Raw genomic sequence first — 18,415 nt, forward strand, 5'->3', positions numbered from 1 at the left:
TACTAGTACTTGAGTAATCGAAAGCAGGGAAACTAAATGTCTGATTAGTTCTCTCGATGCTATGTAGACCGTTCTGAGTGATATATCTTGACTTTGTTTTTGCTTTATGGACCCGTTGGCTGTCGGAATATATACCTGGATTTGGCCCTTCAATACTTCATCATAGAAATTTTTTTAAAATCCTTCGGGTTAATTTTCTGGTATTCGCGATAAGGTGTGCATTCTAGAACTTATCGCCGCTATTACGCTGGGAATAAAAATCATGCCGTCAGTTCTGCCATGAAATGCCAACTGTAGGTTCGCGATTGCGGCGTATCATGGGTTGTTCTTCGTCTACGGCAGACGTGAAACGAGGTGGGTACTCTAACGGGAAGCTGCCCGAGCCGTGCGCCCCACCGCCGACGGATCCTCGCCTCCCTCTCACGGCGAGACAGAAGTTTAGCCTGGAGAAATCTTGGAAAGCAGTACAGAGGGATATGGAGGGAGTAGGGATGAATACGCTCCTAAGGTAAATATGTCATCTACTCTAGATGTTGAAGTCTGATTGATATGCGATAAGTCCCGTAAATCTATATTTCTTTGAGGTTTTCATGATCAACGATATGGTCTCCACGTCCAAGAAAACCTTTATTTCTGTATTCAAATAATCTATTATATATAGAAAACATAACCGTATATCACATGCGATTTGTGATATATTATCATATGTAATATAATGACACACACTCTGTGGGGCTGCGTATATTTGAGTTTATGCAGAACAAGAAGTGTGTGCTTATGTGTGTGTGTATGTGTGTGTGTGTGTGTGTGTGTGTGTGTGCGTGCGTTCAGTGGATGTTTGTAACTATCTTATCGAAACATCATCCCCATGCAGTAAAGGACGTATGATTTTAAAGCAACATGCTAAAGACTCCCTCGATCTCGAAAAAATACTCCAGGATTTTTTTCTTAAACTGGCATTTTTCACTGAACAAAAGAAGAAAATCCGTATTAAGGCCCTTAAGGACAATTTTCATTTCCATTTTCCCCCAAGCCCGATACAGGAATATTATACAGGACTAAAAGGCGTGAGGTACATAATATATATATATATATATATATATATATATACATATATATATATATCTTTTTTGTGTGTGTATCAATATCGCAAAGTTCACAGTTATATTCTGTATTTCAATTCAACTAACCATATCTGTTTTGTATCAATGCGCTTAGAAACGCCTGTGTGAAATGTTTGTTATTGTTATCATTATTGTTATCATTATCATCACTATCATCATCATCATCATGACATACTATGGTTGGGATCACAGCTACAACATTTTGGTTTAAAGTTGTTATTTTTCACTCATTTTACTGATTTAAAACGACAGAGCAGTCTTTCCTTGTCTTCGACAGTCCCCCCCCCCCCCTTCCCTCTTTCTCTATCTCTTTCTCTTTTTCTATCTCACTTTGTAAATGCGATGGGTTCCTTAGTTTAACTTACCCGAGTACCTTCCGGTCATCTCGACTTGTACTTCACTGCATACTATAAATGTGAAGTTCCCTTGTAATTCAACATCTGAATTGTGAAGGAGTGTGGAACAACTTACATTCACCTGCAATGGGCCACTTAACCATCAAACACAGGCACCGTTGGGTATCATTTAAATGCTAACAATAAACAAATCGCAACTATCCTATTTCGTAAAGATAATGAAGACGTGATTTCATTAAAACAGGAAACAAGTAATCCAGCTCCAAGTATGCGATATGAAATTAAAAGGAGGTAAGTTGTTTTTACAACTCGCATTGACCCATGTCAGCCATCTTTGGCCAAGTGGATGTAAGTGGGTGAAAAAGAAATAGATTAGAGAAATAATGCATACTGACAATGAGGAGTCAACGCATTACATGGCGACTGTGAATATCATACTCCAAAGTATTATTATCCATGACAGTAACTGTTAATGATAATAATTTATGCTTCCGTCTAATAGCCTGTGCAATCAAGATTTTACTGTACACATGCGGCGTTGCCACACCAATGCGGGGTGGGTAACTCAATGATATACAGTGTCGGTAATGCCATGGTAACAACAAAACGTGACTATCGGTGAAATCATACAACGCTCGACGACACGATCTTCTATCAGTAACTGGAGTAGCCTAGCCGTCATAATGAACCATCGCAAGGTGGATGCGCGCGCCCGCAACGTCACACACCGCTTGTTATTAACGTGCGATCGATTATTATCATCATTATGATTATCATTTTCAATCTTGCGACCGCAGACTGACGTGGCATGCAAGATAGCTTGACCCCAGTGGTTCAGTGTAGGTCACAGGACAATTATTGGTCAGACATAAACAATCAAGCAGTCAGTGTAGAAATGTAGACAGTATTGATTTGAAGGTACGAGTCTCGCGTCGGGCGCGCTGCTTCGCTGTCGGACGCTGTGCAACGAACGTGTCAACACCGACGACGGATTCCTCTTCTTCTCCCCTCCTTTAGAGATGAGTATGCATATTCTACGATATATTTCCGTTGTCCCGAATGATAAACAAACAGAGGGGGCATGAGGTCAGAATTTGCGATGCACGCTTCATATGCTAGAATAATATTGATATTTCGATGCGTCAAGAAAATTATTATAATTTTTTTTAAGCATTTGCATTGAAGTTTCCCGTTATACTCGTATGAGCAGGCAATAATGACGTGCTCCGTCCTAAAGTTTCAGAGTTGAAACGCTATATTGTTAGAGTCGCCTCTATTTCAGTTCACATAGCACCATGGGTAATCTATATACACATGTCTGTGGAAATACAAAGGACATCTTCCACAAGTGAGTTATTTACCTCAGACAAGTCGCTCAGTTAAAATCTTGTCCCGAGTGAAAACTAACGCTATTTAACATAAGCCCGATAGAATCCCACTTTCTTTGCTCATTTTTCCACTATAACGATATTCATTTCTAATCAGTTTCCTCCTGTTTGCGTTTGTTACAATATATGAACAGTTACAGTCACTCACGCGTTTAGTTAATTAACTAGCGGAATAGGCAACAAAAGCGAAAGGCGACCCCTATCTCCACCCCATCGCCACCCACCACCCCCCCCAAAAAAAAATGGAGGGGTTGAATATACAAGAAAGAATCGATGTCACCTTCTGTTGGTTATGACTCAGCAAGGACCCAGCGAATGATATCGAATAAAGTGACTTGCACGCTTGATTTCTTTCCTCTGGAAATCCTTGCTATACCATTACGATGCTTCGCTGAAATTGAACTAGTAGGCCTATGCATGCAGCAATTCCTTGGCTGCCTACTTTAAAGGATTACCTCTTATTGGCACCCCGAAGGCTATTTCTGGTAGTTTCGTCCACACCTGGTACAGAGAACTAATCGCTAAAAGTAACGGCGACTCTCACTTGGCAAATCAGAAATCACCTGGACATGTGAATTATTAATGCCACTCAATGTGTCCGCCGGTAATTAATTTCAGACTTGCGATCAACGTGAACTACATCTTGCCATCTTTCCGAGGTTTATAACTGCCAAAGAATTCTCGTCGACTTTTTGTCTTTGTCCCTGGCTGTGGAATAAGCTTCTGTGTCTGAATCAAGCGTCTATATATATATATATATATATATATATATATATATATATATATATATATATATATATGTATATATATATATATATTTGTTATATATTTGTGTGTGTACATATATACATAGTTTATGCAGAATATCTTCTCATATCCCTCTTTCTGTATAAATTTTCACAATTGATATTATCATTGTTCATAGCAACAACCAGATTATCACGTCGCTTTAAATGTTTTAAACTGTGTTGTGATTTTTTTTTTTTCATTAAGCAACAATAATTGTTTGTACAAAAGGTAGAGAACAAAATTCCTAGGGTTGAGTTTATGAAGAAAAAAGTCATTGAATATTATGCAGATGAGAAATACATTTATTCTGTATCGGGTACTCTTAACAAGCTTAATCAAAAAATGGCAGTCACTCCAACATTATTTTGTTTGTGTAAATGATAACGAGAGAAATGTTAAGAAAAAACGAGATTATGGTTGAAAATTATGAGTTGTGAAATGTCGACATTGAAGGAATAAAACAGACCATGGCTAAAAAGTTGGGGGGGAAGATTATTATGTCATGGTATTCACATAACACTCTTTCAGCCTGTCTGGAAAAGGGAGAAAAAAAAAAAACATAATATAGAATTTCTACTACTATATAGAGGTTCTTTCATCCCAACTTAAAGGGAGCATTCTGTGACGTATGTTTGGGGCTTTGTTTCTTTGTGTATTTTTTATCACATCTCGCCGAGAAAAAAAAAATACATGGCCACGTCCATCTTGTGAGAGGTAGATGCCCTCCATTGCTATCCGCCCTACTTTTCGTAAAAGTTCGTCCGAAAGTGCCATTTTGGCTACACGGGGGGAGAACGACCGTGTCTAAACGATGGGAATCAGTGAAGACTCTTAGAATCCCGTTTATTATGTCTGACTGCTCACGGTTTCCAGTGGTCGCCTTAACATTCAAGATCATCATTTTCAGGTCAAATGTTCAAGTGATTACGGTTAATTGAGACCATCGATTTACCAGGTGAGTTGCACCGATATGCAGTATATATCATAATAAATCAAGTCGCCGAGTGGTAAAGAGGAGCTTCTGTTGCATTCAGCTGTGCGCAGGTGAGGCCACTATGAAGACCGTGGCCGGTATAGTAAGACTTGCCGCGAGGAGAGCGTAGGGTGAAAAAGTAAACCCAGCGACGACCTGACACACGCGGAGGAGCTGCTGATGTGATGCAAAATGCCCTACATGTGCATCTTCATTCCCCAGAGGCATTCATCTTCACGCTCACGTTTCAGAGCATATCGATGTGAAGAGAACGTGTCGGGGTGTGATCTTACACCGAGTGCAGTGCACACATCGGCGACGGCGCGTGTTTACGACCACGCGCCCCCTCTGTTCTCCTCGAGTCTCCATTTCTATATACTTCTCTCTCTCTCTCTCTCTCTCTCTCCCTTCTATCTCTTGTTCTTTCTCTTTCTCTCTACCTCTGTCTCTTTATCTCTCTTCCTCCTAAGAGGTGATGCCATGATGATTAATTTTCACAAAATTCGATCTAATAAGCTCCTGAAAAATAATGGAAGCCATGCTTTCACGCACAAAATTAAAGATTATCGACAAAAGAAGGACCAAGATAGACGTAAAGTCATAATAACGTTATAACTGGAAGAGAAATCTTTTCCGAGGCTCGAGACCTTAATGATTCATCTGGAAGAGCAGTTAGCTTGGCGGCGCATTATTTCCTTTCTAGGAAAGAGGAGGGACGTGGTATGGGAGGATCTTGGGCGCGATAGTTATGACTTCCTTTATGGACCGCCGCTTTGTTTAGTTTGATTTATGGTGAACGAGGTTGCACTTGCAGAATGATGTATCTTTTGCGAGAGAACATCAACATGACTATCACACCTCGAAAGGTTTCATCTAAGTGTGTACTCATACTCATGCGCCAGTCCAACCTGAGTGTTATATACCAACGGTTATGCAAACGATAGCCAGATTCTAGGGAACGGGGGAAGGATATAAATATATACATATACATATATATATATATATATATATATATATATATATATATATATATATATATATATTCATCTATCTTTACATAATAGGTGTGTACACATCTCGTGAGATTGTTAAACTGTACACCACTTTACGAAAGTATAATGATTATGATCTCTTCTCTAACATGTCCTGATTTGTTTTTCCCGTCAGATGTCAACACCTATAAATGAAATACAATTATACTACACGTAGCGTTATTGTAAAAAATTGATCTATAAACACACTCCTTGATAAATAATAATTTTTTGAGAGACTTTGGTATGCGTAGCCTTTCTCCCTGTTGTCTCCTTCCTGTTTCGTTTTCTGTATCTACACTGTTTCCCATCGTGCCTTGTGAGATATGATAAGACAGCTATATCGACCGAAGACAACTGTTCAATGCTAACATTGTTAAGTTTGGATACGCTTTTAATATTATTATGGGTTGGCAGGACAGAGACGGAACTATATATAAATGCATATACTCTTTGGAACATAACAGCGATATATGCATCATTGTGGTTTGAATTCTTCATTCCGAGATGTCTTTTGTTACGTTGGTTATAAATCATTACTAATTCACTTACATACATCTCATGTATTGCTGTCATCATTCTTCCCCCCCCCCCCCATTACCAATCTGATTGCGTTTATAAATCTAAAGATAATTTTTCCTCTCTTGGATCGATTTTAATAAGCTAGGATTCTTGTATCATGTTCAGTTAGTATTATGTACGTGTTTTCTCTTCCTGCAAGTATAAAATACAATTTACCGAGCCTAAGTCCCTCGATGTATGCTTTTGGTTTCACTAGAGTTGCAGAGAGGATTCTTGGTAGATCAAAGAACCTGATCTACTTGATTGCATGTGACATTCAGAACTGCAGATAGATACTGAATTGTGTGTGCGGTTTAGTGAGATTTGATTAAATTTTGATTAAATTGATTTGCTTAACCTTTTTCTTTTTTAAGGATGAGAGCTTCATGATTACAACACGAGCAAAAGTTGATTATTCATTTTTTTTTCTTTTTTTATATTGGGCCTATAAACACAAATACTCTTTTCGTTCATACAACAATAAAAAAGGTGCAAAAGTGCTTGAAAGTAATTTACTTGCTTGGATATTGCTTAGACATGATAATTCTCTTTTTTTCTCCTCGGCTTATTAAGGTTATTTTAGAGAATATTCAGTCAGAATCAACATCACATGATTTGGGGATAATTTCGGAGATACTATACGCGTGACTTTGTTGAGTTTTTCTGTTTCATCTCCCATATAGGGAGGATTTGATAGATAGTAGGCAAATCGTGTTGCGGAGAAAGTTATTGGAGTTAACCTTTTGCTTACGGAACCAGCGATTACTCCATCTTGGAGGCAAAGGGTTATGCTTATGGTATATGATTAACACATTAAGCCCATTTTTTTGTAACCTAAACACGTGATATTTTCCATTCATATCTAGCTTCGTGTAACAAAATGATCAAGTCGCCACTCAAACCGAAGGTTTACAAGTAATCAGAGCCATACTTTAAAATTCCACCATTTCACTGTTTCCCAAAGGACAAAACTCTCATTACACTTAATATAATCCGTAACAAACGAATATTCCCTCTGTATAGTCATGTTTTGATTGCACTGTAAGTATCCAAAAGCAACATTATCCGTATGCGCCACGCATTAAGTTTGTAACCCTCCAACGCTAATACGCAGTATTCATAACGGGCACAGTGATTCCTGATACAAGTCTGTTACAGGATCTATCCCGCTGAATTGAGATGTTTCGTTATTCATCCTGCTACAGGGATTCTCATCCATGGCAGTATGTCTGCCTTTTAGATTCCCCAAATGAGGTGCAGGGGCAGATGAAAGCGGGACAATACAATTAATTTTCAGAGCTTGATGTTGGCGCTTCATGCTGTGCACTCATGGTAACATGTATATACGGCACAGTGTTAGTCTGTTTATTGACTGTGGTTGGTGAGGAAATGAAAAAGGAGTGATAGGAATATATGCTATAGTCATGAGGGATATAATTATGTTGACTTACAATGGTCGCCATGGCAACGCGCGAGCCTTTTCGCTAAACAGCCAAACGCAATTAGCGTAATTGAAGATACAGTGACAAGAGGCGGAGAGGAGACAATAATGATAATGATGCGTTGAGGCCGTTGAGGACACTTTTAACCAGACAGGACCGTTTCCATGCAATGTCTCTCTCTCTCTCCACACACTCTCACACACACACACATAAGTGTGTATATACACACATATATATATATATATATATATATATATATATAATGTATATATGTGTGACGGAAGGAAAACTTGCACTATAGACGTTGCAGTGATGTTCAGTCTTGCCTTTATTCCCCGAGCTTTCGGCTATTTCACCAGCCTTTTTCAAGGGCTTGATGAGACATAATATAAAAGCAAAATAGCAACCAATTTGCATGCATTTGAACAGAAATAGAAATAGTAATAACAAGAAGCCAATCAATACGAGGCCAAGCCCACTTCACATTATATAAATATATATATATATATATATATATATATATATATATATATATATATATATATATATAAACGCTATAGTAGTTTGAATGTATATATATATATATATATATATATATATATATATATATATATATATATATATATATTCTCTCCTCTCTCTTGTTTCTCCTCTTTTCTATCATTCAGATATTATAGTCAGCATTTGCAGCGTAATGTCGGGTCTTCCATGGCTCTCTGTACGGCTTGAAAACATCGCCAACACAATGGTGATAATAATGCGTTGAGACCCTGCTGAGGACATATTTCACCGGACGGGACCGGTTTCTTTCATTCTCCTTCTCTTCTTTCTCTATCTTCTTCTTCTTCCTTTTCTCATTCAAATATTATTAGTCACCATTTGCAAGATAATCCAGAACCTGCCGTGGCTCACTCTACGGCTTCAAAACACCGCCCTTCATGTGGTAAAGGAATCAAGAACATTTCAATAGATGATCAGATGATGACTTCCAAAATTAGAAATAGACAAACGTAAGGCCCTCCAATTTACACATGACTGGATAATATCCTTATTTGATTTTTGCTGTGCCAAAACGGATAAAATCTAAGAAACACGACGGATGCAATTTCCCAGAACTAAGCGCTATACTGTTTTAAAATAGAATTGACATGTGTTAATCTTAAATAAAAGACCGTCTACTGACGTAACTACGGTGAAAATTATTGGAAATGACAAAAGCAGCTTACACACAGCTGATTAGGGCCCTAGGCATGGACTTGATGACTAATAATCTGCTCGTATTAACCCATGTTCTACTATCCTAATGACCCAACTATGAGAGGCGGGATGATTACACAAACCTAATAATATATACGTAAAAAACACTCTTCTTCAAATAAATATCATCAACCCACGAATGGTTCTCGTCGCTTCCACTGCGGCATGCTAAATCGGCAGTAATTGAGCAGCCATCGGACGTGCACCGGTGGTTCAGACCGGAAGGTGGGTGTCGATTTCTTGCGTCCTGTTCTCTCCCTCGGTCCGCTCGTTGCTCCGTGCGCTTGCGGTGGTGCAGCCTTAATCGCCGGCGAATTTATTTCCCTATTACCTCATCGCTATGACTACCGTCGTATGCTGATTTTTCGCATTGGTTCAATTTATTTCTCTTGGTGCGTGCCTCACAGATGCCTTTCCCGAGACAATTATTAGATGATGATTGTATTCCAGTTATGCAAAGACACATCTGGCATACAAATTCACAGGCACAGACAAATTGGACTCGGACACACGAAGGCACACACACACACAAATACACACAAATAAACAAACACATACTTCATAGCTGATGCAGGCGCGTTATCATCCTGCTCCCGTTTGAAGCAAATGTCATTGCGTTACTTTTCTTATGTTATGAAAATGACACTGTAATATGCTCGTAAAATACGGAGCAATGTTTCACAAACGGAATGTATTATGAATAAGTTTGGGGCCAACATACGCAAAATGATATTCATGTTTGATGCTACCAGGCTCACTGCAAGCGTAATGATGGTGGTATATCAGCCATGACGTATTCTAAGATTTGATTTCCAAGAATAGTGCATTATGAATAATTTCGGGAGCGAATGCACATAAACACAAGTTTGCTTCTACCTGCAGATGTAAACAAAATAATGTTCGTATGTCAGGTTCTAGTAGGGACCACGGAAAGTTTGTGTGTGAGTGTGTGTGTGTGTTTGTTTGTTTGTTTGCTTGTCTGTTTTGATTGATTGATTGTTTTTTTTTTAAATTAACGAGCCAAAAACGTGTGTGTGTGGGGGGGGGGGGAGGGGGAAGGGGGCTGCAGCCTCTGCCCTAGGGACCCCTGCTAGGGTGTGTTAGACTTGATTGCCAGGAAATGCCAGATTAATGGACACCCCCCCCCCCAAAAAAAAAAAATAAATAAAAAAAAAAATAAATAAATAAATAAATAAAGATAAATAATGATAATAATATATAAAAATAAAAAAAAATGTGTATCAACTTTAAAACATTATATTTAAAGAGCTGCAAACTCTATACAGAAAGAAGGAAAGATGAGGAAACATTTCAAGGAATAAAAGAAAAGACGGTTATAGATCACGGATGTCAATTAATGCCCTCTATCGTAGTCATCATCTGATGGTCCTCGTGTCTGTGACGCAAGTCTTATTCACTCGAGTTGCGATAGCAATTCGCAAAGTAAGCTGATGCAAGTCAGTGACTTGAAAATTTCCCAGCAAATTGCTCGAATGTAATCACAAAATCTTGAAATGCAAAAAAATAAAACTTGGTTTTGTGTTCGCTCGCTCTCTATGCGGTTGTCTTTTACTGTCGTTTTTTCGAGAATTCTCACAATGCCGTACGTTAACATAATTGTGTATTTTACCTTCGTACACACTTATCACAGAGATGTCAGGTTCTTCGCCTTTTGTGTGCTTGTGTGTGTATATGTGTGTGTCCGCGTTTGTAAACATCAGACCATAGTCGCTGACGTTACTCTTTCGATTATAGCGAGGCGGACCTGCGTGTTCCACTGCATGTCTCCCCCCCCCCCCCTGCATTTTTTGTAGTATGGTATATACGAATAAGTCATTTACTCTGCCATGTGAGGGATTCATCCCCTATCTGATTGCAATTAAGAATGTTTATATTGTTGTATGTTTTGAATTCGTCTTCGTGGCTTAGGCCCTACTCAGGTTAACTTCTGCTCCCTCTCTCTCCCGGCTATGTCCGTTTTCATAGGGTAAAGACAGACATAATCATGTCCACCAATATGCAAACTTTGAATGCAGATGTAAAGTTGAGTATAAGAGATTAGTTTCTCGATTCTCTTGGCACACGGATGATTGGTATCAACCAACAAGAATGCTGGTCTTCAAACAGTTCTTCCCTTTCCCCAGCTCTCTTTGCATTTGCTGCCTAACAGACCGCACTGACAGTGCCAAGTTATAGCTATAGATATCATACATGCCTTAAATCACACTCTATATCGCACGTTTGGGTGCACTGCTTTTAGCACACATTTTCTTCCCAATAGTTTCATGTGGATAGCACTGTGACGGAAATTAACCTCGTTTACATCATATGGAATGATTATGCAGAAACATACACGTGCACTCCCATAAACACACAAATTAATTCATGCACACACAAACAAATAAACACACACACACACAAATACATAATTTTACAGAAAAGCCTATAGAGGGAAGTGTCACTAAACATGCGGGTACAGTTGAAGAAGAAAAAAACAACAACGAGTAATTGAGACACATCCGTTAAAGTTTGAGAAACATCAGGCAATTAATTTAAGAGTTTTAAGAGAGAGGGGGTGATAAGTGTAAACATTAAAGCTGTTAAAAAGTAATCATATTTGTGTAAAGGAGGTGATCATATTTCAATGACAAAGTTCTCTATTTTGAATTCTTTCAATCAACATTGATGTCTATGGATAACATTCCTTTGGGTGAACCTTTCATTCGAAGTTATAAAGAAAATGACAAACGGCATAAGACTCAATCCTCCTCCCCCCCCCCCCCCCCCTCCGGGAGAGGAAAGGATTAATAACCTCCAAAAGCATCATCTAAGCCCTCTGATTTCAGGAACACATTCTTTGTTTCGAATTATCATTCAGTAATTTATCTACATACCAGTCATAAAACACTTAGAGAGATATACAGGGAAATGCAGATAACAATAATATAATAATAATAATAATAACAATAACATAATAATAATGATGATAATAATAATATTAGTAATAATAATAATAATAATGATAATAATAATAATAATTGTTATTTTTATTATCATTATTATTATTACTACTACTATTATTATCATAATGTGGTTTACTTGAATTATTTAAATTAATAAGATAAATAAATAATTATGATGGTCTGTTCAAAGGAAATTAAATTCCTATGCAGGTATTAGTAACAAGAATCTGTCATGATAAAAAGAGGATATAGTTTGCCTGCGTAAGCTACAAAGCAGATGGTGTTTCAACATCTAACGTAGATATGGCAGTTTTATCATAACGTCGCTGTCCCATAGCTGTCCGTTCCTGCCTGGACCTGCCTCCAAAGAAAGAGAAATGAGGGATGAGGGGGAGAGATAATCTATTTCCATCTCATTGGAAACTGGCTTCACCGTCAAGACAACAAGCTATAATTATGAATAAATAAATGACAGATCACTACTACACGAGATGAAGATGTAGGACTCTCTCAGGAGTTTTGTTAATCGATTATTGTATCTTGGGTTTTTTCCCTTGTTCTTATCCTTTCCCTTCTCCTCTTCCTTCTCCTCCCCCTCCTCATTCTTTCTCTTCTTTTTCTTCTTCTCCCTCCTCTCCTCTTCCTCCTCCTTCTTCTTCTTCTTCGTCTTCTTCTTCTTCTTGCTTTTTTCCTTCTTTTTCCGTGAGCACCAGAGCAGGGCAAACGTATCCTTTTTAAGGAGGTTGAATAATAATCGGGTACCCGCGGGAAGACGGTGCCATATACCCGCAGTGATGAATGCCAAAGTGTTTCGAAATCCTTAATCAGCGATATGCTACCGACTGGCATTTGCAACGAAACGCCCCGCTATAGTGCGTCATCACGTCCCGGAATATAATATACTCGTATAGCGAGAGCAGTGAACTCACTGTAATCGGACTCTGGAGATTGACCGCCCTTGTGAGACCACTGGTGAATGATATCTGTGTTTGTCTGATCTGTGGGGTTTTTTTTTTCTCCTCCCTTATGTTTTTTTTTTCTTCCTGTTATTTTTGTCTTACCTAGACGTTCCAGCGCAGATCTGAACAGCTGACATTTTCTTGATGTAAAGGGTAGTTAGCGTGGGTGGATAGTGATCGTCGTCGTTAATGTAATTACCTGCATGTTTGATATTCTAGAAATGCCAATGTGCATTTTATTGCATTCGGCATATAAAGGTTTATATTAGCGCACGCACACAAACACACACACACACACACACACACACACACACACACCAAAACTCTTTCTATTATTGCTTTAGTTAGACAAAGCAGCTTACTTTCCAGATCACCACAATACAGTACAGTCTGTATAGATCACGGACTTTGCAAAGCTTACAAAATATTGTTTAAAATTTTGTTCAACACTGTTCACAACCTGAAAATAGCTCCCTTTCCCTTCCCCTCAGATGACATTTCCAAAATATTGTAGCGGTATCTAGCTTCTGCTGTTATCACGCTCAATACATTATTCGCGTGGTTCCAATTTCTCTCTGAGTGCCACAAGCCGCAGCATATCTCACATGGGAGCCCGTACAGGCACTAAACCACTGTCAGGCATGATTTGGGCATTTTTCGTTTTTACCCGCAAAGCATCAAACGGGATGGGATAGCCCTCGTGTGGGATATACGGTCGATCTCGGGGAGCCAATCTTGCCGATGGCCATTTAAACGTCGATTTCGTTTTCCATCGCGTCTTTCTCCATCATGGCGTCCCAAGATGCCTCCACAGAGGAGTGGTTTGATGCCAAGCCTTGCTCCTCGCCAACTGTCGTCTGTATGCCTTTATATTTTCTACCAGACTATACCTTTATATTCCACACTTCTTCTTTTTTGTCTCTCTCTCTCTCTTTCATTTGAAATTGACCTTTCCTTCTAGTTTTAATATACCTGGTTTTGTAATTTCTCCCTCTCCCTCTCACCCTCCCTCCTTTCTCAATCTCTCTCTCTCTCTCTCTCTCTTTATTGTACAATATATATATATATATATATATATATATATATATATATATATATAATCATATGACATCATATATATGTATATAAACATATGCATATCATATGCGTTTGGATGTATATACATACATAAAACTCCCTCTCTGACGCACACACAAAATTTGCACACACATGAAGACCTAATATCTTCGTGATGTTCAGGTCCAAGCTTACGGGTTGGATGCTAAATGTGAGGTAATTTCTGGCTGATTATGGTACTTATTTTTCGATTGCCGGGAGGTCGAAGGACTGAACGGCATAAAAATGCTTTTAATCAATGCAGCATTCTGTTTCCCGAAAAGATGAGCTGAAGCAGTGCCAGCACGTAAAAGGGAGTCTATAAAGGAGGCCTAAAAACTACAGGAATATCGAGGCAGTACAGATTATGAGATACAACTTTCCAAGAAAAATATTGACACTGAAATTCTAGTTAATAGTGATGATAAATGTGAGTAACATGTTGAAACATTAAAGGACAAGTCCACCTTCATACACATGTGGATTGAGTGAATGCAACAATATTATTAGAACACATCAGTGAAAGTTTGGGGAAAAACGACAATCCGTTCCAAAGTTGCGAAATTTTAAAATATCTGTACAGTCACTGCTGGATAAGAAGACTACTTCAGTGTATGAAGTATGCGTACAACGATATAAGGAAAATAAAAGGAGAATTTTCACAAAACTTTGCTTTTTGAATAAAGCGCATATTTCTTCGACTTGTTACTGACGTATGTTAAGGGTACTATCATTCCCCCTGCCTTCTGAAAAGAGAAGTCGAATGTTCTTTTGTTATGCGAGAAAAATGAAAATGTGTTGAATTTTCTTTATTCTTTCTTTATATTGTTGTACACATGTGACATCACAAGCTATAGTAGTTTTCTCATCCAGCCGTGACTGAGCAAAAACTCCAAAAATTCATAACTTTTGACTGGATTGTCCGATTTTTCTCAAACTCTCACTGATGTGTTCTACTAATATTGCTGCATTAACTCAACCCACATGTCTATGAAGGTGGACTTGTCCTTTAGATTGATGCTCAAGGCGCAGTGCGGCATAAAGTGCGCAACCTAACTATCACGACAGAACAGAAGATAAACATTGAGTCATAACTATGCATACATTATTAGAAAACAGATGATCAAACCGACAAAACGACATCGTGAAAAATGCATTACGTTATCATTTTACAGTTCCAACAAATGTAGTTTCAGATTGTTTTGGGTTTATTTCAGCCCACCATGTGCCAAAGATCCTCCTTCCATCACAGTAGGCTTTAATTCGCATCAATTCTTGGTGGCATCTTTGAAAAAGTCGCAATGCTTGGTTGATATTGATGACTATGTTTGTACATCAGTTCTCTCTTCTTCTGATAAAAGAAAAATCCTCTATAATTCTATTCAGGATACGAGTTCCAAAAAACACTACATTTTCTTTCACAGTCTAAGAAGACCGTGAGAGTTGTTAATACCGGCCAGGAAATTCTAATAGAAAAAAAAAAGAAAAAGATAAATTGTTAGTAGTTTTGTGAAGACCGACATCACACGCACGACCGACGTGAATACTTGAGCAATGTGTTTCTCTAGACCGTATATCACTTATAAACACTTTATTCAGATATTAGAACACACTTCAAACTGTGCTACATGTCTCTATTGAGATATTGCTCTTTCCTGAAATGGAAGCTGAACGATTTACAGATTTATATTAAGGTTTACATCTCCGTATAACTTTTTTTTTGTATTCCTCTCTCCCTATCGCTCCTCTATTACAATGTTCTTCTTCATCATTTTCTTCTCCTCTTTCTGTTCTTATTTTCTTTCTTTGGTTCCAGCATCGTCTCACTTTTTCTCGCATTCTTTGTCTGTTTTTCCTTGTCATTCTTATTTTTGTTTTCTTCACTCTTTTCTTCGCTTTCGCTCTATTTTTTTTTCTGATTATTTTCTTCGTCACATTTTGTCGTCTCGTTGTACATTGTTCAACATTGCTCATTCTGGAAGTTGCGGAGGAAAGTGTCAGCTCAGCGACATGAGATGTCACAATGGGCTCGATCACGTCTCCTTGTGACGTCAGTTTCACGTGATCTCTTCACCTTTTGGGGCTGTGTGGGCCAAACTCAGAAAAAAAAAGGCTATGGCTTGTGAGACCCCTCTTATCGCGCTAACAAATACCGCTCGCGTCACTGATTCAGGCGGTTGTCTCTTATCATGTCGCGACCGAGTTTTCGCTTGATGACACGTTTTGTCTTACCGCGGTATCCACCAAGAGTATAGATGGTATGGCTTGATATGATAGATTATGGTCTTGGTTACCCAGAGCAAGCCTCTTCAGTGTTCGCAACCCTCTATCTGAAGATTCCTGGCACATGAAGTTCCCCGAAGCATTGCCATGCAGCTTTCTATGTTCATTTGAAGTCCGGGAGGAACCGTGCGAATAAACCATCTCGCTCATAAAGGATGCTGATATAGCACAGGGCAGGATTCAGATTCACCATTTCCTGGGATGACATTATGTCTTATGCAAGTCCTAACATGCTTTCACAGATAGTCACACTCACACATGTCTGTCTGTCTGTCTGTCAGTCTGTCTGTCTGTCTGTGTGTCTATATACAGCATAACGATTCCCAAAGTCACAAGTGAGTAGCCAAATAGCCAAAATAACCTGTGTATGAGTGAAATAGATACAACTTATACGCTCCAGTTGCCAATTATTCACATTTTTCACAAAAAAAAAGCTAAAACATTTCACCAACCGTGACCTTTTACTTCTCAAACCAATGCGTGTGTCTACGATTTATGGATGTAACACATCGTGCTATCATGTCGATTTTGTTCATGGAAGAGCAAGTTTTCATTGCAAATTTTCTACAATTCTCTCCACATCACCACCACTGCGCAGACAACAATGCTCATTTTACAGATACGATTTAATCCTAACACAATCATCCACGATGATGCACTTACAAAAGCGGTCAAATACCTTGGCATGGCAGCTATTTTATGCAATTTCCTCTAGTGTCTCCAAGATGTTTCCTTGAGGCGTCCGGCTTTTCAGAGGATTCAGGTCAGAACGAAGAGAAAAGTTTGAACCAGAATCGTTACGAAAATGATGATGATGATAAGATGGCAGCCATTAGTGATGATAATGATGGCTAAAATAATAATTACAACGATGATTGTTATGTGTTAACAATGAAATATTATAGTAATAATGAAAACACTGCATATTTGCGCTTCTCGCCCAAGTATCATAGGACTTTCTTTTTCAGATTTTTTTTTCTAAGCATGACTATATTTAGTGTGAGTAATTGGAGACAATTCAAATTTGTGGAGCCCACAAGGCTTTGGTTATAGAATAGTGAACAAACGCTCAATATTTTACCGCACCTTGTCACTAGTGAGCTGCATCATGAGAGTCTGTGGAATCCAATTCAATTTAATATGAACTGATATGCACCATACTATAATATGATTTCTAAAAAAATGATAAAAAGGTGTAAAAGAGAACATGGAAAAGTTGACACTCTTTTCCGTTTCCCACGAATATTCTCGTGTTCCCGTTCAATCCTGGAACCCCCTGGTGTTTCAGTGGCGTCTTTATAAGCAAATGACACGGTCTGCTTTGTCGGGTAAATGTAGCGTACATAGAAAGCATATAGCCTGAGCGCTTAGAAGTTACAACTGTAGAGGCTATTAGGACGAGTCAATGTCCTTTCCAGATCCCCGTGCAAGTTTGTTTTTTTGTTGTTGTTGTTTTTGTTTCTTGAAAGTGAAAGGGCTTTGACAAAACAATGATGGCCCTTAGTGTCTATGATCTTTCTGTTCTGAGGCATTATAGCAGCGTCTCGCTCAGCGTAGCTCCCCATGCATGCCCCTCCATATGAGATTCGATCGGGTTCCGTTTCGAGAGTAATAAATTCCAGCCTATGCATATTTCTGGGCGGAACAAATTGTCCAATAACGAATTCATTTCGACGGATATTGCGCGGTAATAGATTTCGATAGAGATTTACGGCCCGCTCCCCCCCCCCCTTATCTATCTCTCTCTCTCTCTCTCTCTCTCTCTCTCTCTCTCTCTCTTTGTTGCTGTTGTTGTTGTTCTGGGGGCCCTTTCCACGTAAAAGTCTAAGGAAGAGATGATTGAGACGTCTGTACGATATAAATTAGACAGGAAGGCACTGTACTATGTGGGTAGGTCAATGGATCGTACCTGCTCTCTGTTGTTAATTGATTGTTTATCTTGTCATGCCTGTGGTATGGTTATGTGGTATTAGAGGACAGTCTGTTTCAACAGACTCTGTTCATATACTTCTATACTAATGTAGTTAGTGCATAAATTACATCGCCCTCCGCTTACTGCTAATATGGAGTTGAAAATTTGTCGACCAAGCCCATTTACTTAAATGGGCCTTTAATGTGTAAAATTGGCAGTGCCTGGTAAATAATGTGGTGGAGATGTGAGCATGCAAACTTTGTTTATGGTTGTAAAACAATG

The 18,415-nt window shown here is 38.7% G+C and overlaps 1 protein-coding gene across 1 annotated transcript in view; it reads left to right on the top strand.

The window, feature by feature from the left end:
* The first annotated feature begins 317 nt into the window (after nt 1–317).
* The window catches only part of LOC140228615 (globin-like), a 65,482-nt gene continuing 47,384 nt past the window's right edge, over nt 318–18,415 (top strand). The window contains exon 1 of the mRNA XM_072308862.1: nt 318–508. Coding sequence (XP_072164963.1) covers nt 318–508 — 191 coding nt within the window. The remainder of the gene's footprint in view (nt 509–18,415) is intronic.

This window comes from Diadema setosum, chromosome 1 (genome assembly GCF_964275005.1).
Source record: "Diadema setosum chromosome 1, eeDiaSeto1, whole genome shotgun sequence".
Classification (NCBI taxonomy): Eukaryota; Metazoa; Echinodermata; class Echinoidea; order Diadematoida; family Diadematidae; genus Diadema; species Diadema setosum.